Source organism: Podarcis liolepis, assembly GCF_965112155.1.
Source record: "Podarcis liolepis genome assembly, chromosome: 2".
NCBI classification, from domain to species: Eukaryota; Metazoa; Chordata; class Lepidosauria; order Squamata; family Lacertidae; genus Podarcis; species Podarcis liolepis.
Window position 1 is genome coordinate 113,929,002 of NC_139555.1, and position 21,488 is coordinate 113,950,489.

General features: G+C 46.2%; 1 protein-coding gene across 2 annotated transcripts; it reads right to left on the reverse strand.

The window, feature by feature from the left end:
- Nucleotides 1-19: 19 nt before the first annotated feature.
- On the reverse strand, nucleotides 20-10,831 carry LOC310701643 (nuclear factor 7, brain-like). Of its 2 annotated transcripts, XM_083492864.1 has the most exons (6): nucleotides 9,231-10,831; nucleotides 7,817-7,912; nucleotides 5,260-5,493; nucleotides 3,408-3,430; nucleotides 3,180-3,319; nucleotides 20-1,838 (listed from the first exon to the last, which is right to left on the reverse strand). In XM_083492864.1, exons 1-6 carry the CDS (start codon nucleotides 9,642-9,644, stop codon nucleotides 1,324-1,326), a joined length of 1,422 nt encoding a protein of 473 aa, XP_083348990.1. In that variant the 5' UTR covers nucleotides 9,645-10,831; the 3' UTR covers nucleotides 20-1,323. The 2 variants fall into 2 exon arrangements, with proteins under 2 accessions (XP_083348990.1, XP_083348989.1); XM_083492863.1 differs by lacking the exon at nucleotides 3,408-3,430 and having other exon boundaries at nucleotides 21-1,838; nucleotides 3,180-3,342; nucleotides 9,231-10,829.
- Between the last annotated feature and the right edge of the window lie 10,657 nt (nucleotides 10,832-21,488).

A 21,488-nucleotide genomic window follows, 5' to 3' on the forward strand; every position in this document is an offset into this window, starting at 1 on the left:
ATGAGAACAGAAATCGTGCGGCAGCAGCAGCAGGAGGAGGCCGCATTAGCTAAAGTGGCGCTTCAGTTTAAGAACAGTTTCAGGTTAAGAACGGACCTCCGGAACGAATTAAGTACTTAACCCGAGGCGCCACTGTAAATAATTTTTATTAATTTTCAGTTAAGAACATCCCAATTGATAACAAATCCAGTCACAATACAAACACAAGTTAATGTGCTTTCAAACCGTCTTGAACCGTCTTTCTTTGATACTTTTTGGATGTAGTAAGTAAGAAAACAATGGCAGACGAAAACAACGTAAGCAAATGTGCCTAAAGGGCAGACCATACAAGAACCAGTTTTGCCCTTGTGCCCTCCAGAGATTGTTAGACTCCCAGCTCCCATCAACCCCAGCTAGCTAGCGTGGTCAGGGATGATGGGAGTTGTAGTCTGGCAAATATGCTGCGTCGGCTTCGCCTGCTTCAAACAGTTACGAATGCTATGAAGGGCTTTTTGAAAAAAGTAAATAGCAGGCCCTAAACCAGATCATAGATCCCTGTTGGTTGTGGGAATTAGAAGGGCTTTTCGCTCCTTTGCTTCATTCTGGATCGGGGCCTCCATGCCTGCTGTTTGTTGGTCTGGAAGAATAGCTAGCGCTCCCATTGCACCCAGTGGAAACCTTTTCTTTCAGTGCAAATGTCATTTGGCCTTATTTACCTTCCTCCCAGGATCCCAGCCTGTGTTGCGCACATACATATCTCCTGCCCGCTACTTGATATTTTTTTTTAAGTGATCTATCAGATTGCTAATCTAGTAGAACTCTTACGTTATGCCCAGTTAAGAAATTGAGCTAAGAACCTGAAAGTCCCTGTGTCATGAATTTACTGGGTGAATGGAGCAAGTTACAGCTCCTCACCTGCGATAAGGAAGGGGATGGTAATCGTTTGCTTTCATGGCAGGGGCGTTTTGGGGAAAAGCCTAATGTCGAGAGCCACATTCCCTTCCCGTTTCCCAGGGGCACACACTTCTCAAACGCTTGGAGAATTGTGGCGCACTTAAGAACATCGTTCCAAAATCCACATTAGGGCAATGCCTTTTATAGATCAGCTAAAACGTCACGAAATAGCAAGCAAGCCTTCAAGTTTCCCAGAACTATTCATCAGGTTTGATAGCAAATAAGGCGAGGTGGGAGGGAAGTTGGCTGATGATGAAGTCATGGAGTTTGCATCTTGGCTGGCCTGATAAAAGCACTGCCTTGGTATGGACTTTGGACTTTTCTCTAATGGACAAACAAACCTACCTTTGCTTTTTATAATAATACCCTCTTAAGAGTTGCTTTAATGTCCTAACTGTGAGAAGTTTTCAAGCTTATGGTGCGTTTTTGCCTGAAAGCAGCTGGCGTAGGTTGGAAGAAAGGGTAGACTTTTTCGCTGAAACGGGCCGTGTGTGTGCAGAGGTGAGACCCGGCTGCTACATCATAGAAAGAAACTTGGCCTCCCTCATAGTCCAGGTACACGCCGACCTTCCACCATGACGATCCATTTTGAGGCTCGCTATCCTCCTCTGTTGGCTCCAGACACCAGATCTTGTCCGTCAGAGAAGTGGGATCCTTGCCTTTTTGCCTTGGGATGGACTCCAAGGCTACGCCAATCAACCAATCTCCCTTGTTTTGCACCTCAACCTCCCAGTAGTGTCTTCCTGAATGGAACCCCTCTTTCGCCAGCACAATGGGAGAGTCCTGAAATATCGCTGGATAGTTCAAGGGATTCCTAAGCAGTTCAAACGCCACACGATAGTTTTGCAAGAAGAAAGTGTATTTGGGATGAGCAGCGCCGCAGTCCAGGGTGATTGGCTCTACTTCTGATAAGGAAAGGAAAAGAACGAGTTCAATAAAACTGGGGCATCCTACTTTAGCTCCATCCTTGGTTACCAAAAGGGAAAGAAACAAGTGGGCGTGGGGGACTTTCTCTGGCTCTCATCTTACATTAAAAACGTAAGATGAGAGCCATTGTATTGGATCAGATTGTTATAAGGTGTGCGGTCTTTGTTGTTTTCTTCAGCTCGTAAGCCGCCTTGCGTATCGTACTATAGAAATACAAATTATAAGTGAAATGAAATGAAATCTGGTGTTTAACATGTTAAAATGCAAGCTCCTAGCCCTCATGTTGGTGAATAGTCTGGAAATACAGTGAAGCAAAGTGTGTGATCCCTGCTTAGACGGAAGCTTTTCAAGAAATGGCAAAGTATCTTCTCTTCTTATATAGAAGCCAGTTCCAAACACAAATAAACATAATCAAGAAACAGAAGCCAGAGTGGAGATGTGCTGATAGGAACAGCCTTGGCCCTCTATGGATGGTGCTTCTCAGTGTCAAAGCGCCTTTCCCCACATTATACATGAATGGTTGCCGCTTGTAAACACAGCTGTACATTACAATGTCATCCCTCTGCTGAATCCTTGCAGAATGCAAGCTCTGCCTCCATGCACGTAAGCAAAACAACAACAAACCTCTGGTTATGTGAAACATATTCAATAAACACACAAGACGTAACTGGCTGTACTTTTGAAAAAATAATATATACTATTCATTGTATTGAATTGTAGATTTCAACAGAAGTAGCTCATAAAGTTCAACGAAAAAGTAGAAGACCCAGTGGATCAGTTCAATATCTAATCAGTTAATGCATAAGGTCCATATATGTGCAAGTTATTCCACTTGTCTGTTCAAAGAGTCCAACAATCCACACAAAAGGTTGTCGCAGTTCCACAGAATCCTTTCAGAGTCTAAGACAAGGATTTCAGGAATATTAGCCTTGTTTCGCCATCCTGGGGTTAATCAGTAGTATAAACTCTTATATGATATCACAGGACAGTGAATTTTATAGCATAGACTAAGGCTAATATTCCGGACATCTGATGGGAGGGTGTTCCATAGGGCGGGTGCCACTTCTGAGAAGGCCCTCTGCCTGGAACCGAGTGTCTGGGACTCTGAACAGCAGCACACCACAATGCAACATTTTGTTCCTCTTGCCATGGCAAGTCAACAGATGTACCACAAATCTGTCTAATTCTCTTTGCAAGCAACCATTGCCACATCTTCAGCCATAGAATTCCATGTGTTAATCACATGTGGTACAAAGAATGGTTTTCTTTCGTCTGATCTGACATTACTCTCAATCATTCCTGAACTTCCTTTCAGTTACCTGTTCTGACGATGGATCTCATCTCGTTCCATGCTAGGTATTGCAGTGGACCCTTGAACTTGCCCAGGCAGAGTTCCCTGCAAACAACAGAGCGGTCAACCTGGTTTCCTACGCCCTCAGCCTCCTTTTCAGCAGGGAGCCTAGTGGGAAGAGGAGCAGAATACTAGTTACAGCAAGTGGCCATCCGCTCTCTCACATATGAAACTAGCGGAAAGACGCCATACTCACTTCTTCAGGAGCTTCTGGACACCCTGGGAAGGGGGAAAGAAGGTGAGATGGTTAGGAAGCTTGAAGCTCTCCTTTCGTATCCTGGAAAATAACAGAATCCTGATACACCCCGTCATCCACCCTAATCTTGCCTTCCTCAAAGCCATTAGGTCCCTCTGTCCTCCCACTGAATCGTGGAATGCTGGCTATCCTGTCTGCTAATTCTTCTGTGTTTTCTAAGGGGCCTCCTTTCAGCCCACAACCCTAACCAACCATACCCCTTTGCCTTCCCAAAGACTGAAGGCAATCAAGCCTTTCCAATTTCCCTACCTGATTTGATAAGACACAGAGAGACGACTTCCCCCTCACAGAGGAGATTAGATTGACACGGAAACAGTTTTTCTCCAAGTCAGCTTCACACACAATCATAGGATATTGTGGAATCCCATGGACAAGAATGATGAGGGTAGAGCCAATGGTAAGATTTCCTCATCTAGCGATTAATATGTCACTTGGGTAGACGAACACCTAGGTGGAGGGCTCCCGGCATACTAGTGCAACTCAAATATAAACACCAACAACTGGGGAACACTGGCCTGCAAGCGCTCCAATTGGAGAACAGCCCTTTACCCAAGGTGTTGTGGATTTCGAAGATGCTCGAACTCAGGGCAAAAGGGAGAAATGGGCTAAGAGGAAGGAACACATGACAAACCCTCACCATGATCAATGCCCATCCAGAAACCAATGTCCCCACTGTGGAAGGATGTGTGGATCCAGAATTGGCCTCCACAGTCACTTACGGACTCATTGTTAAAACTGTGTTCATGGAAGACAATCTTACTTGGCTACGAGTGATCGCCAAAGAAGAAGAAGAAGCAACTCAAGCGCATGCTGCTCCAGAGAAGCAGCTCCTGCAGCACTAGCAGTATGTATGAAGGGGACAGGGCTGGAAATTGGGTTTTGGCCTGGTACCAAGTCACACAAGTTGCTCAGACTGAGGAGCTAGCTTGGCTGCAAGTTTTATAGGGTTAATTGTTCCCACACTGGCTTTTGGGGTCCTAGAATCATAGACTTGTATAGTTGGAAGGGACGAGGGGCATCACTCCTCCTACGTTGACTCCACCTACCGAAATGCCAGTCCTTGCTCCGAAGAGTTTTGGCCCTCTCCCCATTCTGAATCCTTAACCTATTCTGTGTGATTGGTTATAGATAGTGATGTGGGGCAGCCCACCTTCTAGCATGTTATCTTTCTGTGGAAAATTTGCCATTTCGTAAAAGCAGAGACATCACCTTGCCAACAAAGGTCCGTATAGTTAAAGCTATGGTTTTCCCAATAGTGACGTATGGAAGTGAGAGCTGGACCATAAAGAAAGCTGATGGCCGAAGAATGGATGCTTTTGAATTATGGTGCTGGAGGAGACTCTTGAGAGTCCCAAGGACTGCGAGATCAAACCTCTCCATTCTGAAGGAAATCAGCCCTGAGTGCTCACTGGAAGGACAGATCCTGAAGCTGAGGCGCCAATACTTTGGCCACCTCATGAGAAGAGAAGACTCCTTGGAAAAGACCCTGATGTTGGGGAATATTGAGGGCACAAGGAGAAGGGGATAACAGACAGCAGTGCCTGGAGTGCTCTGGTCCATGGGATAACGAAGTCAGACACGACTAAACGACTAAACAACAACAACAAAAGTTCATTACTAACAACGAAAGCAGCGTCAAAAGCTTTTAGCAAAGTAAACGCACCGATTTAGATCACTTTGCTGACGCATCAAAATAAATTTCAATTTGAAACCAACAACTGTCCAGTCCAAAATTTTCTGGGAAACCCTCAGCAATGGTTACACTAAAGAGGTGCCAAGGTTTTGGCCTCACCAGGAGGAAGGCAGCTAAATCCGTCTGTTCCATTTTGGCCTTTCCCTGGCTCATCATCTCTCTGGCTTCAGACAGGCCCTCCCGAATCTCCCAGAGATGTGCCATCATGTTCATGCGCGCGGCGTTTTCATCCTCATCTAGCTGGGCCAGTACTGCATCTTTCCTCTGGCTCAGGAATCGCTGCAACTCAGTGAACTCGTCTTCAATCGTCTTGCGAAGGGACTCAGCTGAGTTCTGCAATGGAAAGAAGTTCCACTGGGAGGTTTTTGTGGTGGTGGAAGTGAGAACCCAGTTACCCATTCAGTGAGAAGAAGCAAATGAATCGAAACATACTGTATTTTTTGCTCCATAAGACGCACCAGACCATAAGACGCACCTAGTTTTTGGAGGAGGAAAACAAGAAAAAAAATATTCTGAATCCCAGAAGCCAGAACAGCAAGAGGGATCTGGCTTCTGGGATAGCCACTTGCTGTCCTGGCTTATGGGATAGCTGCGCGCAGCCTCTCCCGGGCAGCGGGATGAAGGCTCCCCCTGCCCGGAAGAGGCTGCGCGGGGCTAAGCCAGAAGCCAGGACAGCAAGCAGCATTGCTGCACACCGATCCCTCTTGCTCTCCTGGCTTCAGCGATAGCTGCGCAGCCTGAATTCGCTCCGTAAGACACACACACATTTCCCCTTACTTTTTAGGAGGGGAAAAGTGTGTCTTATAGAGCGAAAAATACGGTACCTTGTAAAAATGAGGGGTTGTTGCTAATCCAGGCCCCCTCACAAGCCCAACTTGGCCACATCCCCATTTAATGGTCTCCTTGCTAGGTCCATACATGCTTTTCAGTGGCAGGCGATGGTGCCATCCTTCAGCTGGGAGCCAAGCTCAGCTCCCACCCATAGTGGGAACCTGCCATTTTGAAGTAAACCCAATGTAAAATGAATTTTTCAGTTTTATACAGTCCCGGCAAGAAGATTTAGTAGGTCTATAGCAGGCATCCCCAACCTGCGGCCCTCCAGATGTTTTGGCCTACAACTCCCATGATCCCTAGCTAACAGGACCAGTGGTCAGGGGTGATGGGAATTGTAGTCCAAAACATCTGGAGGGCCGAGGGTTGGGGATGCCTGGTCTATAGGCAGGGACATTGCATTTTGGGTACTTAAAATGATGAGCAGCTGGGCTGGGAAATGATATATAATGAATTGAAAAGGATGTTCAAAATAACTTTTTAAAACAACAACAACTCAGAAGCTTTTCTTTGGGGAATTATAGGGACAGAACTACCTAAATTGTACAGAAATTTATTTATGTATGCTACTACAGCAACAAGAATGTTACCGTATTTTTCGCATCATAGGGCGCACCTAGTTTTTAGAGGAGGAAAGCACACAAAAAAAATATTCTGAATCAAATGTTGCACTAAACTATTTAAAGGAGCAAAGCGGGCGGCTCCTGTCCGCTTTGCTGCTTTAAATCGAGCCTCAGAGGAGGGTAGGAAGGGGAACCATGGCTTATCTAAGTCCAGTTAATAATGCTGAGCCTGACTTATGGCCATCGAGATTAGCCTGGCCGTCTCAGTGGAAATCTGGGGAGGCTGAGGTGGACTTTCCAGTGGGCAAAGTGTGGTTGTGTCTTCCTGCCCGGCATCTATTTCCTGCCCTCCTTCCCCTCTGCACCCCCACACCCTGCTTCGAGGGAAGGAAGCGGAGCCATGGATCCTCTGCTCGCAACTGCAGTGGATTCCCTCCACTTTGAATCAGCAGAGTGGGAGGGGAGCAGCTTACATGAGTGTAAGCAGCTCCCCTCCCACATTGCTGCTTCAAAGGGAGCCCAGGAGGAGGGAATCCGCTGCAGCCATGAGCAGCGGAGGATCCATGGTCCCCTTCTTTCTCTCCTCCGTGGTTGCTTTGAAGCAGGAAGGTGGGAGAGGAGCTGCTTACACGAGTGTAAGCTGCTCCCCTCCCACTTTGCTGATTCAAAGGGAGCCCGGGAGGAGGGAATCCGCTGCAGCTTCCCCCACCTCCCGGAGAGCCCGCAGAAGCCGCCAGCTCTTTAAAGGGGCTGCGCAGCTTCTCCTGGCTTTTCTGGGAGGTGGGGGGATTCCCCCACCTCCCGCAAAACCGGCAGAAGCCGCGTGCACTTTATAAGTGCTGCATGGCTTCTCCTGGCTTTTCTGGGAGGTGGGAGAAGGGACTGATGCAGCCAGTCAGTCCCTTCTCCCTCCTGGGGATAAGCCCGCAAGAGCGCACGAAGCTTGTGTGCGGCTCTTGGGGGCTTTTCCCGCCTGCCTCCCCCCTGCATTCGCTCCATAGGACGCACACACATTTTCCCTTGCTTTTTAGGAGGGAAAAAGTGCGTCCTATGGTGCGAAAAATACGGTATTTCCTTGGTTTTAATGTATCTATGTTGGCTTTTCTGTTTGGTTGTTAAGTCATTTTGGGTTGCCTTGGGCAAGATAAAGTGAATAAAGGAATATAAATAATAATAATAATAATAATAATAATAATAATAATAATAATAATAGGAAGAAGAAGAAGAAGCAGCAGCAGCAGCTAGGAATTATTTCCTCTTACTCTCAAGGAACGTATGTTTTCTTCTTGACATCCTTCCTGTTGCTCTTGTTGTTTAATTCTGGTTTCCAGGCAACCCAGAACCTTGCCAAGCTTCCGCTAGGGGAGGAAGAAGAGTTTGTGAAATTAGGCAGGTCAGGGAACATGCCGTGTCTCCCAGCATTGTTTTTCTCTATTTCCTTTTATTATTTTTGTTCTGCGTTCCAGGACTGCAGATATTCAATGAAGAGCAGGTTATAAATACTGCAAATAAATAAAATGCCACCTCCTTAACTTTTCTCTTCTGAACTAAACAGCCCTAAGTGTTGTAACCATTTCTCACAGAGAAGTTCCTCCATCCCCTTAAACATGTTGATTGCCCTTCTCTGGAACAATGCAAGGCTGCCTTCAGATGTCTTCTAAAGGTTGTCTAGCTACTTATCTCCTTGGCTCGGCAGGGGGTCACATAACTCCATACCCTCCAACATTTCTCCCATGAAAATAGGGACGTTCTAAGGAAAAGTGGGACATTCCAGGATCAAATCAGAAACCGGGACGGCTTCCGCAAATCCGGGACTGTCCCTGGGAAATAGGGACACATGGAGGGTTTGTTATTATTTAATAACAAATAACGAGATGCCCATTTACACCACAAAGAACTCATAACCCACCTACTTTCAGCAACCAGAAACATCATAACCAGACACTGGAGAGAGCTGTCACGGGTAAGCATGGACCAATGGTACTGAATAGTATGGGAAACAGCCTTACTAGAAAAATTAACCAATAAACTGAAACTGACAAATAGAAGAAGACGCCTTCACCCCGGTATGGCTCCCTTTTATCACATACACAGCCCAACAAGAAAACAACAAAAATCCACCAACAGCCTACAAATCAATATGGCTAACCTGATCTGAAACACCCACCCACCCCACTCACACATGAAAACAAAGACCACCACAGCCAACCACAAATGAATAACCACAACCTAGGCCAACCCTAACCTCTCTCACCACCAAAGGAACACAAGTGAACAGCAGAGAACCTGCACAAGCGACGCTGACACATAACCCCACATACAGTGGTACCTCGGCTTAAGTACTTAATTTGTTCTGGAGGTCCGTTCTTAACCTGAAACTGTTCTTAACCTGAGATACCACTTTAGCTAATGGGGCCTCCTGCTGCCGCCGTGCGATTTCTGTTCTCATCCTGAAGCAAAGTTATTAACCTGAAGCACTATTTCTGGATTAGCGGAGTCTGTAACCTGAAGCGTATGTAACCCGAGGTACCACTGTACTTTTGTCAACCAAGAAAATCTTTAACAACCACAACAAATAAGGAGGAGTTACCTCCCTTTCACAACACCGCCTGAATCAGCTGTTGGAGGGCAATTGCTTCACTTTACTTAAAGCATTCCCCACCTTCACAGTCTCACCTTGTACTGCTCAGCAGCGTCTTTCAAGGAGCCGAACTTGTGTCCGGCGTGGGCAGGCGAATCCACACAGCACAAACAAACGGGGTCCTTATCGGTGAGGCAGAAGAGCTGCAAAGTGCGACCGTGTTGTGCGCAGAGCAACCCCTGTTCAGCATCTGGGCTGCTTCTGTCTGCCCTAACCTCTTGATCCTCTCTTGCCTTTTGGGCCAAGTTTCTCAGCAAGTGGCTGGGTGTGAAATGTCTGTCAGGACAGGGGGCCCGGCAGTCGGGGCAGCTAGGAGCTCCCTCTTGGCTGTCCCAGGAGGAGGTGATGCACTTGTTGCAGAAGCAGTGCCCACATCGAAGCAGCACCGGCTCAGTAAACACGTCGAGGCAGACGGAGCAAGTCAGATCTTGCTGAAAACCCTCGGCCATCTCTGCTGACAGATTGCAGAGTCCAGTTTCGCTTTCTTTTCTCTAGTTCCTCCTTTTGCTTCTCTCTTGTTGCTTAAAGGAACCACACATTAGAGGTGGAGCAAAGTGACCTTTGCTGTAGCAATTTGAGAACTTTGGAGTCTTTTGCAATAGCAGAGGCACTTCTCCCGCCCCCCAGGGTTTAAAATGGTCAACTTCTGAAGTCAGCTGAAATTTAGGTCATCTGTGTACTTTTAATGACCATATGCAGCTCTCAGCCTGTTTTGAGTCTGCTGCTGCTTTTTTTGAGGGTGGGCGCTGAATTTTTATGCTGGGATTGGTTTACTGTTGTATGGTGCCATGCTTTTATAATTAAAATGTAACCCTTCTGTTGTCTGCAAGCCGATCAGAGAACAGTGTCATGGTGTGACATGGTTGGCATTCACCTGTCTCTGTTAATTAATAAAATTAACTAAGGGGACATGGGGTTTTTACATTGCAGATACAGCCCTGCCATGCGCCAGCTTTTAGGCAGAATTAATTACTAAATAATATTGCTTTTTAAAGAGATATTTTGTGTTATGTATTCAGTGGTCTGCCTGAGCTTGAGTTGGGACTAAGGATTCTGAGCCCCCCTCCCCCGTGTTCTGATTAGATACATGATATCCAATCAGAGAACATTTCAGGATTTGGCCCTCTGCCATTGGCTTTTAAACTCCGAGTCATGATTCGCAGCTTGGAAGTTTAGACAGCCAATCACGTTGGGAGTGGGAGTGGCCCAGGACTTCAGAAATGTATATAAGCAGTTGCTTTGCCCCTGTTGTCAGTTGTTATTTTGTACACAAGGAAGATATGTACTTCAGGAGTTGAAATGTCCTTGATGACAGTAAGGACTCAAAACCATATTGCCCTTTACTAGACTTTTTAATCTTAGCACCCTAAAACTCCAGCCAAATTTCACTCACAACCTGGGTCAGCTACAGGAATAGCTGTCACAGATTTGAAAATAAGGGACCAGCAGCCAAAATAAGGGATTTTCTGGGCACAGGTGTGTTCAACTTCTGAGCCCCTCCGAGCCAAAGGCAGAAAGCCCAGCCAGCAGCCAAACGAAGCCTCAAGCGGTGGTTCCCACAGCGCAGCAACCCAGCAAAGGGGATGCAGCAAGGAAAACCACCGTCACCTCTCCGCTGGGAAAGCGCTGAGCAAAGGCGAGTCCCCAGGCAACACTGATTTGATTGGCGCAAGGCATGCAAGCTCCACCCCCCAGTCGTTCTTAGACTCCTTACTGGGTGAGCAACGCAGCCAAGCAACACAGTTGGAGCCTCCCTCCTCCCTGGCCGGCAGGGAGGGAGGGAGAGGAGCTGCTTCCTTTGAAATTTAAGGGACATCATTTAAGGGACATCATCAATAAGGGACAGCAGTGGGACACAACACTGGGATAAGGGAGTTTCCCGCCAAATAAGGGACGGTTGACAGCTATGGCTACAGGTGCAATCTGACCCCAGAGTTCCCCCAGTTGCACTTCTGGATGCTTGGACATTTTAGGCAATTGAAGAAGCACATATTTGTCTAACTTTCTTCTAGTGAGACATTTACACAGGGCAGCCTCTTCTGAGTGGCTCCTTCCAGACTTGGAAGCTCCCGCCCTACAGAAACGAGACTGTCTCCCTCCCTGCTGCCAACAGGTGAAGCCCTTGTTCCAACAGGTTTTTGGAAAGTTTTTAATGAAAAGGCTGCTGCCATGCTGTTTTCATTGCAATTATTTCTACGGTTTTAATAGTGTTTCTAGCACTATGATTACTGCCCTGAAATTCTTAGATGAACTAACACAGTAGCAATAATAATTCTTTCTAGTCTAAATGAAAAAATATATAGGCAAAGTTGACACCTGCAAACTGACCCAGTAATATCCATAATTTCAGGATTGTCTCCAATCAGCAAAAGAGGAGGGCTGGAGCTGAAAGACCCAAGTCGAAGTGTGAGTGGAGGAAGGGTGTGCATTGCAATAGATGCTGCGATCCTTCTGAGATATTGGAGACTTGGGTGTCATAATATCGTTTGTTTCCTCCTCCCTCCCCATCCCCTTTTCCTTGTGCGTTGTGTCTTTCGGTCTGTGTGCCTGTAGAAAGGGACCGTCTCAATTGACTGTCACTCTGGTAGCCTTCCTCGTTGTAAAGCAGAATAAAAATGCTCTAGATATATAAATTGACTTAAATCCAGTAAAAGCCAATATGCCGGGTCGCCTTCAAGATTCAGTAACACTCTCATAGGTTTCAAAAATTATTGGTTTCCTACAAACAGCTTCAGCTATTTATTGGTTTATCCACGGAAAGGGCTAAAGAAGAAGAGATTGGTAGAAACCTTCAATAAAAACACAATTATGTACAGTATTGCTAGATGAACAAAGCAACTTTATTGAGGATAGTTTGCAAAGGTACATAGATGAATGCAGAAAACACAGCTTTCCAGAAGTCTTCCCCCAAATGATGCAGCAGAGGAGGGATTCTGATATGCCTGTCTCACACCTCCTTGACTCATAACCGGATTGGACTTTAGCTATCCACTGGATTTTGATGTCGTTCTCAATTGGAAGAAATGTTATCAGATTGCATATCTGGAGAAAATACGTTGAGAAATGTGCTTATGTTGAGAGAAAAACATGTTCAAAAATACACTTTTAATTGGGAAGGCAGGGTGGATAAAAATTAATGATTTTTAAAATTTAAATTAGATTTTTAAAATAATATGCCTTTGGAGGAAAAAGCTTTCTAAAGGTATTTTTCTGTATAAGTTACATTATAGTCCGAAGGCTATTCATTAGGAAATAAGGATTTGTTTTAAGTTTTTCATGCATGCTAAAACTGTCTATGTTGTTGTTGTATTTTAATTGTTTAATCGCATCAGTTAACAAACATGGATACATATGCTATAATGTTATTGTTTTAGTTAAGTAAATTGTTATTAAGGAAATGATTATTTTTCTCCTTCCAATAAAGTACAGCAGAAAAGTTGTCCAAATATAAACAATTATGAAATTATTGTGGGGTTTAATAAGTTATCTGTCTATGCATTTCTAACAGTATAAGCAAATCAGTAATTTTTTATATAACTGTAAAAAACTACTCTGAAAATTTTTCATTCCAAAAATGAAACCTTCATCTGGTTGTAAATATTAAGATTATACCAGCAAGAATGAGACTTTCTGTTAAAAAGAAAAGATTTAAGTCAAGTCTTACTGTCTAGTGATTTAAACCATGATTAATCATTTAAATTGATTTGATTTAAATCAAATCCACCCTGTGGAAGGTAATGCTAATGTGTGAGTGCAAACCCCATAGTGTGGGATGGTGGTTGTCGCAAGCTGATCTTGCAAGACAGCAGCGCAGAGGGAACATGCCCTATTCTGCACATTTTCTGGGATCTGCATTCCTCCAACTTGAAATTACTTGCAACACGTCATTTTTTGCCAGTTCCTGGTCTGCTGACACCACCAGCACCTATGGACAAAGCAGGGACAAGTGTCATTCATTTGTTATATAGGAAATAAAAGAGCTACATGCACACCAAACTCTTGCAAACAGGAGAGCTACCCTTTATCCCCAGGTGTGAGGAACATTTCTTAGCCTGAGCGCCACATTCCCTTCCACTTCACCTGAGTGGTGGGGGAGGGAGGCAGAGGCAAAAGCGTATGCAGCAACCAGTGTAAATATTACCATTGTACCTTAAGCTCATAACCCCTATCCTCCATGCAGAAAAGCAAGAGGCAGTTGCAGAGTGCAAGGACATATTCCAGCTAGGCAAACACTCTGGTTATAGGGCAAGGCAAGTGAGAAGAGTGGCTTGGGGAAAGCTCCAAGGGCCAGGTAGAGAGCACATTTCATTTTTACTATAACCCTCACCGTCCTGTTTTCTTTTTTTTTTTAAAAAAAGTCAAAAGGCAGGCTAGGAACACCTTAAACCAGGCACCCCCAAACTCGGCCCTCCAGATCTTTTGGGACTACAACTCCCATCATCCATAGCTAACAGGGCCTGTGTTCAGGGATGATGGGAATTGTAGTCCCAAAACACCTGGAGGGCTGAGTTTGGCGGTGCCTGACTTAAACCAACCTTGGGTCTCCAGCTGTTTTCAGACTACAATTCCCATCATCCCTGACCACTGGTCTTGCTAGCTAGGGATGATGGGAGTTGTAGTCCAAAAACAACTGGAGACCCACAGTTGGGAAACATTGCTTTAAACGACCAAAACAAAATGTACGACAGAATTCAAATATTTGGCATCCAGCACAGAAAACTGTAGGAACAGAGGATCCAGGAACAGCCCAGAGTGGTAGCCAGCCCTGTACAAAATAGCCTCCATCCCAATTAATCTGCCTCCAGTTCTTACGTGCCAACACATGGGAGAGTACAGGCACGCCTTTGTGGGAGGGTTCACACACACAAATTTCTCAAGTCATCAGGAAGCTGAAAATGTAGTTGTCCCCTCTCGGGAGGTACCCACCCTCTCCCCAGAGCTGGCTGAACTGCTGTGACTTCACATCACAGAATCATGGAATCATAGAGTTGGAAGAGACCGCAAGGGCCATCGAGTCCAACCCCCTGCCAAGCAGGAAACACCATCAGAGCACTCCTGACATATGGTTGTCAAGCCTCTGCTTAAAGACCTCCAAAGTAGGAGACTCCACCACACTCCTTGGCAGCAAATTCCACTGTCGAACAGCTCTTACTGTCAGGAAGTTCTTCCTAATGTTTAGGTGGAATCTTCTTTCTTGTAGTTTGGCTCCATTGCTCCGTGTCCGCTTCTCTGGAGCAGCAGAAAACAACCTTTCTCCCTCCTCTATGTGACATCCTTTTATATATTGGAACATGGCTATCATATCACCCCTTAACCTCCTCTTCTCCAGGCTAAACATGCCCAGCTCCCTTAGCCGTTCCTCATAAGGCATCGTTTCCAGGCCTTTGACCATTTTGGTTGCCCTCCTCTGGACACGTTCCAGTTTGTCAGTGTCCTTCTTGAACTGTGGTGCCCAGAACTGGACACAGTACTCCAGGTGAGGTCTGACCAGAGCAGAATACAGTGGCACTATTACTTCCCTTGATCTAGATGCTATACTCCTATTGATGCAGCCCAGAATTGCATTGGCTTTTTTAGCTGCCGCGTCACACTGTTGACTCATGTCAAGTTTGTGGTCAACCAAGACTCCTAGATCCTTTTCACATGTACTGCTCTCAAGCCAGGTGTCACCCATCTTGTATTTGTACCTCTCATTTTTTTTGCCCAAGTGCAATACTTTACATTTCTCCCTGTTAAAATTCATCTTGTTTGTTTTGGCCCAGTTCTCTAATCTGTCAAGGTCGTTTTGAAGTGTGATCCTGTCCTCTGGGGTGTTCTTAAACGCCCTAAATAACTGGGTAGAGAGGTCAGTCGCAGAAAATCAGCACATCCTCCAGGCGCAATGTGAGGGGATGTCCAACCAAGCTTTAAGTCAGCAGTAGGGAACCTTTGGCCCATGAGATTTCTGCCAAAAAGCCACACCCACTTGCCCCACACCTGATGTCATCCATAAAAGATTTCAGGTGTGGGGCAGGTCAGGAGGCACCTGTAAAAGAACCACTGATTTCAAGCCCTGCTGGTGTTCCAGCTACATGCCAGCTCCCAATGCAGCGACCCACGGCCACAGCTGATCCAAGTGGGGGTCATTGCAGATTAGCTGAGCACACAGCTGTGACTTCAAGCCCCACTTGGGACAGTTAAGATCTTCCTTTGCAGTGTGGCTTGATCTCAACCCACACTAGAAAAGAAACCATGGGTCACCTGGCCTCATGGTTGTGTCAGTTTGCATTTCTTAGTGCAGGAAGTATTGATCGCATGTGTAAAGATCTTTCCTATTCTTATTAATTCTAGAAGCTTCTCTGTGTGAGAGAAGCAAAGGCAGCTCTTACTGTCAAGTCATTTGAATGCACTCGTTTGGGTCTCACCTTCCGGAGCAGAAGAAAACAATCGTTCCCCATTTTCCATGTGGCAGCCCTTTAGATACTGTATTTGAAGATTGGCTATCATCTCTCCTCCCAGTCCAACACCATGTTTGGGGACGCTGATATTACGCTTAACTGTCTGAAACTCTGCAAGGTTGCAGAACAGGTATCTTTCCTAGCCCTTACCTGGAGAGCTGCTCTTACCTGGGACCTTTCGCGTGCTTCAAAAAAAGCACGTGCTCTCCCCACCGAGCTAGGCAGGGCGGAAGAGGCAAGCGCACATCCGCAAGGCTCAGGTTACCTAGGCAGGTCTGCGCCGTGGCGCTCGGCAGCCAAAACCAGCCTCGGAGGCGCGCGTTTAAAAAAGAGCCAAGCCGCGAGTCCTCATGAAACTTTGCGATCCCTCCATCTACTGACACGGCATTTCTCTCTCTCTCTCCGTATAACTGCTAAAGGAGCAGGAGCGCTGCTCAACAGTAAGAGGTGGCGAGATCCCAACCGGGAAAACCAGCTGCGCCCTGCGCATTTGGGGCTTACGCAGCAACCTCGCGGATCCATCCCGGTGGTGGGAACCTTCCCTGCCCGATGCGCTGAATTAAGGGGGCTTAAAGTTAGCCTAACAAGCCTCCGGTGCAAGATTCCTGGGAGGCGCCCCAGGCCCCCACCACCCCCAACTGCGCGCCCGCCCGCCCGGCGCATCACCCGATCCGTGGCAAGTCTCCCGCGCAAGGATGGTGATGGATTCCCCCCCTTTGCCAAAATACACACCTGGCCAAGCTAGCCGGAGATCGAGCGCCGAAAGTGCAGCCTCCTGCTCCTCCTCCATGGCTGGGGCTGCAAAGCATGCTGGGGATCCTCTTAGCATGCCCAAATTGAATCGCCTAAGCTAAGCTCTCATTGGCTGCCAGATCCCGGAATCGAGGTGGGGGGGGGAGTGGGGCGGAGCTGCTGCGTCCGCCTGGCCTCTTTCCCCGCAATGGAGCAGGGGCGCGTGCCCGAAGCGCGTTCACTGCGAAGTAGTGCGCACTGCAGAAGCACGGAACTGTGCAGGGACCCGAGGGTCATCTAGACCGACCCCCTGCAAGGCAGGAATCTCAACGAGATAGGCTGAGAGACGGTGACAGGCCCAAGTTCCCGAAGTGAGCTACATGGCTGAGAGGAGATTTGAACCCTGGTCTCCCAGTGCCTAGTCCAGTGCACTAACCACTATGCCACACTGATGCAGTAATCCATTTGTTTATTTGATCAATAAATATATATTTTTTAAAATAAATCTCTGCACTGTATCAGAGTGGCTGGGGAAACCCAGCCAGATGGGTAGGAAATAAATGAATGAATGAATGAATGAATGAATGGTAAATGGACCCCTGACCATTAGGTCCATTCGTGGCCAACTCTGGGGTTGCGGTGCTCATCTCGCTTTATTGGCTTCCGGGTCATGTGGCCAGCATGACTAAGCCGCTTCTGGCGAACCAGAGCAGCGCACGGAAACGCTGTTTACCTTCCCGCCTGTGCGGTACCTATTTATCTACTTGCACTTTGATGTGCTTCTGAACTGCTAGGTTGGCAGGAGCTGGGACTGAGCAACGGGAGCTCACCCCGTCGCCGGGATTCGAACCACCGACCTTCTGATCGGCAAGTCCTAGGCTCTGTGGTTTAACCCACAGTGCCACCCACGTCCCAATAATAATAATTAGATGGATTTAGGACTGGCCCATTGATGGCTAATGTTGTTGCCTCCAGTTTGACTTGCAAAGTTCAGTCCTCAAGGCGTCTGAAGCCTCGTCAGCTCCTTGGCTAAAATGGGAAGGGGTTCTCTTAAATTCCACCACATAAATACACAAAGCCAGGGGGCTTTGAAATGAGACTCCCTGATTGGCTGCTTCGCTTAGCAACCAACTGTTCCATCCCCTCTGCATTTTTTGCTGCCTTTTGTTTGTAAGGCTCCCACCCCCCTGTTATTCTTTCATTACTTGAATAACTCAGTTTCTCTTGAGCCTTCATTTCCTTTGTCCCAGATCTGGGCAAGGCCAGCTGCACCCACTCTGAATTTTGATACTGCTTTAACATTGCTTCAGGGAGATTCTTAACAACAACAACAACAACAAAAATGAGGCTCATCTGGGCATGGGCTTTTATTGTACATACTCAAATGGCTAAAAGTCCTGGTCTGAACCTCTTCCCCACGTTTCTGCCCTCTGAAGAAGAACGGTTGTGTCCTCCTCACAGCCTTGGCATTGAAACCTCTCCTTGCTGTTGAAATCCACAGTCTTTGCTGAAAGTGTCAGAATGCAATTCTGCTTGTCTGGAGGCTGATAGTTTTGCATGGGAACCCCTAAATTTCCTAGGCTGCCCTTTAACCTGTACCGACCATCATTAAACTGATTGTGGACCTAATTTCCTCCCTTTTTCATGTGTCTCTCCTGCTAATAAGAGCAGACACGGCTCTTTGTATTTCTGCCTTTAGTTGGTGAGCACTAGCAACTTTCCTCCAATGACGTTAGCTTTCTTATCTTCCTAAACTCACAGTGTGATTGCATTCAGTGATGTGCTCCTGCATCAAGGACTCAACTGTTAACTTCTAGGGCTGCATTTAAGTCCAAATGCCATCAGTCTTCTCTCTCTTTCTAATCAGGGGTCAGCAACCTTTTTCAGCCGTCCCTCAGACCATGTGGTGGGCCGGACTATATTTTGAAAAAAAAAATAGGAACAAATTCCTGTGCCCCATAAATAACCCAGAGATGCATTTTAAATAAAAGCACACATTCTACTCATGTAAAAACACGCTGATTCCCAGACCGTCCGCGGGCCGGATTGAGAAGGCGATTGGGCCGCATCTGGCACACGGCCATAGGTTGCCTATCCCTGTTCTAGATGTTTGTTTTATTTGCAGATACTTGTATTCCATTCTTCAACCCTAAGTGGATTCCCAAAGCAGCTAACAATTGAAGCCAACATTAAAAATAAAAGTACATACATACAACTTTTGCAACAAAACAGTAGCATAGGAGCATCGCAAGCTCCCTAGGTAGAGAATTCCAAAGAAATAATGCCTTATTTCAGATGCTGGCCAGACCTGAATAAGGGACTCAGAAAATGATCTCAGAGTCTGGGCAGTTTCCATGGAAGTCAACACTCCTTGAGGTATTTTGGTCCTAAGCCACATAGGTCAGAGCCACCATTTTGGATATAGACAACTAATAGATACAGCTAATTGATATAGGTATGTAAATCAGGGACATGGGGGTAGCCAGGATTTGGGGGGGGGGGCGCAGACTTTATAACGAAGCTGATAGGAATTGTATCCCAAGACATCTGGAGGCCCCCGCATTGCCTATCCCTGAATTAATTCAGAATTCTAGAATTGGGAAACAGCTTTTCAGGCCAGAAACAAAGAAGCAATAATAAGACAGCTACGCGAGTGTGTGTTCACAATGCATTTTGCGAAATTTTCCTTGTCAAGGGACTTTCCTTCCACTTCAAACTGTTTGGGATGACCTCTTTCAACTCCCCTGAGAAGTTTAATAAAGGGACATTCTCGAAATGTGTTGAGATCCTAGGACCTTGTGCAGCTGTCTCCTTGTCCCTGAATATGCCACCCTGTGCACTCCCATTTCTTTAAGAACTTGCCATAGTTTGCTGTGGTCGACACAGTCAAAGGCTTTTGCATAGTCAATGAAGCAGAAGTAGATGTCTTTCTGGAACTCTCTAGCTTTCTCCATAATCCAGCGCATGTTTGCAATTTGGTCTCTGGTTCCTCTGCCTCTTCTAAATCCAGCTTGCACTTCTGGGAGTTCTCGGTCCACATACTGCTTAAGCCTGCCTTGCAGAATTTTAAGCATAACCTTGCTAGCGTGTGAAATGAGTGCAATTGTGCGGTAGTTGGAGCATTCTTTGGCATTGCCTTTCTTTGGGATTGGGATGTAAACTGATCTTCTCCAATCCTCTGGCCATTGCTGAGTTTTCCAAACTTGCTGGCATATTGAGTGTAGCACCTTAATAGCATCATCGTTTAAAATTTTAAATAGTTCAGCTGAAATACCATCACTTCTACTGGCCATGTTATTAGCAGTGCTTTCTAAGGCCCATTTGACTTCCCTCTCCAGGATGTCTGGCTCAAGGTCAGCAACCACACTACCTGGGGTGTACGAGCCATCCATATCTTTCTGGTACAATTCCTCTGTGTATTCTTGCCACCTCTTCTTGATGTCTTCTGCTTCTGTTAGGTGCTTGAGTGGGATCCCGTACCCAGCAGATTCAGCTTGTGGAATTATAGTTGATTGGGAGGTCTTGCACAACAAATCCACTTTCCCGGGTGGTTGGAATTTTTAATTTTATTCTTTTGCGGTAAGGAAAGCACCAGAGATGCCCCAGTGGAAAATGTGCGAGAAGAACTTTCCTTATCTAACCTTCCCACAAACTTATCACAATGAATGCCCATGTAAATAGCCAACAAATAAACCAGGATGAATGTTCAATAAGCAGGTCATTTAGAAGTGGACCAAGACTTTTTTGGGGGTGGGGGAGAAGGAAAGAGAATGGCTAATAGGGAGAACGTAAATTACTTTTGCACACATGGAGGAAACACATTAATTTGATGTTGTAACATATATTAGCCACTTGGTGTCAACCTAAGGCCTTTTTATTTTGGGTGTCTCTTCCGAAAATTCCATAAGGGGGAAGCCCCTTCTAGTGTATTTACTCAAATGTAATGCACACCTTTTATGGCCAAATTACGTCATGAAAATTAGGGTGTGCATTAGATTTGACGGGACATCTACATTCGCCAGCAAATACTTTTTTGGCTTCAAGGTTTTGAAAATTGAAGTGCGCATTAGATTCCATGGTGCATTAGATTCGCGTAAATACGGTAAATTTCCCTTGATAGTCCCTTGAAATTCAACACAGAAGTTGAGACGGTCTTGCGAGCCATCATGTCCCTGGTATTGCCCTCACAAACTATTTCTTTGTCCTGCTTGCAGATCGGAGCCACCAGCCGCATACAACGTTTTTTTTAATCCCACCCGCTTCCACAACATGCTGAAAGGCCCCTTCAAAACAATAAGGAATCTGGAATGGAGCAGTTCCTTGTCTCCACCCCCATAGTTCAGCCCAGACACTGAGGTCCAGCTCCGAGGGCCTTCTGGTGGTTCCCTCACTGTGAGAAGTGAGGTTACAGGGAACCAGGCAGAGGGCCTTCTCGGTGGTGGCACCCGCCCTGTGGAACGCCCTCCCACCACATGTCAAGAAATAAACAACTATGTGACATTTAGAAGACATCTGAAGGCAGCCTTTTATAGGGATTTTTTAATGTTTGATGTTTTATCATGTTTTGAATATTCTGTTGGGAACCACCCAGAACAGAACAGATCTGGGAAACCCAGCCAGATGGACGGGGTATAAATTATTATTGTTTTTATTATTACAGTGGTACCTCTGGTTAAGAACTTAATTCATTCCGGAGGTCCGTTCTTAACCTGAAACTGTTCTTAACCTGAAGCACCACTTTAGCTAATGGGGCCTCCAGCTGCCGCCACACCGCCAGCGCGCGATTTCTGTTCTCATCCTGAAGCAAAGTTCTTAACCCAAGGTACTATTTCTGGGTTAGCGGAGTCTGTAACCTGAAACGTTTGTAACCCGAAGCAACCCGAGGTACCACTGTATTAAGGTTTGGGTAGAAACCGTAATCCGAGTTCGAGTTCTTCCTGTGAGAGCCGCTGGGGGCTGATGGGGGTTGTAGTTTGAGACACCTGCAGGTCATAACGTTAGCCAGCACTGCTCAAGACGGTTTCAGTCCCTGAATAATGAGTTGTTATTGTTATTATTATAACAGCCAGAACCTCTCTGTCCTACTAGTCCCCAGGATGACCCGGGAAGGCCGGATTAGCCTGC

Coding starts and splice junctions, on each gene's coding strand:
- LOC310701643 (XM_083492864.1), bottom strand. CDS start 9,644: ATGGCCGAGGGTTTTCAGCAAGATCTGACTTGCTCCGTCTGCCTCGAC. Junction 7,913..9,230: donor ACGCTGCTGAGCAGTACAAG/GTGAGACTGTGA, acceptor TTCCTCCCCTAG/CGGAAGCTTGGCAAGGTTCT. Junction 1,839..3,179: donor GAGATCCATCGTCAGAACAG/GTAACTGAAAGG, acceptor TTTCCTTATCAG/AAGTAGAGCCAATCACCCTG.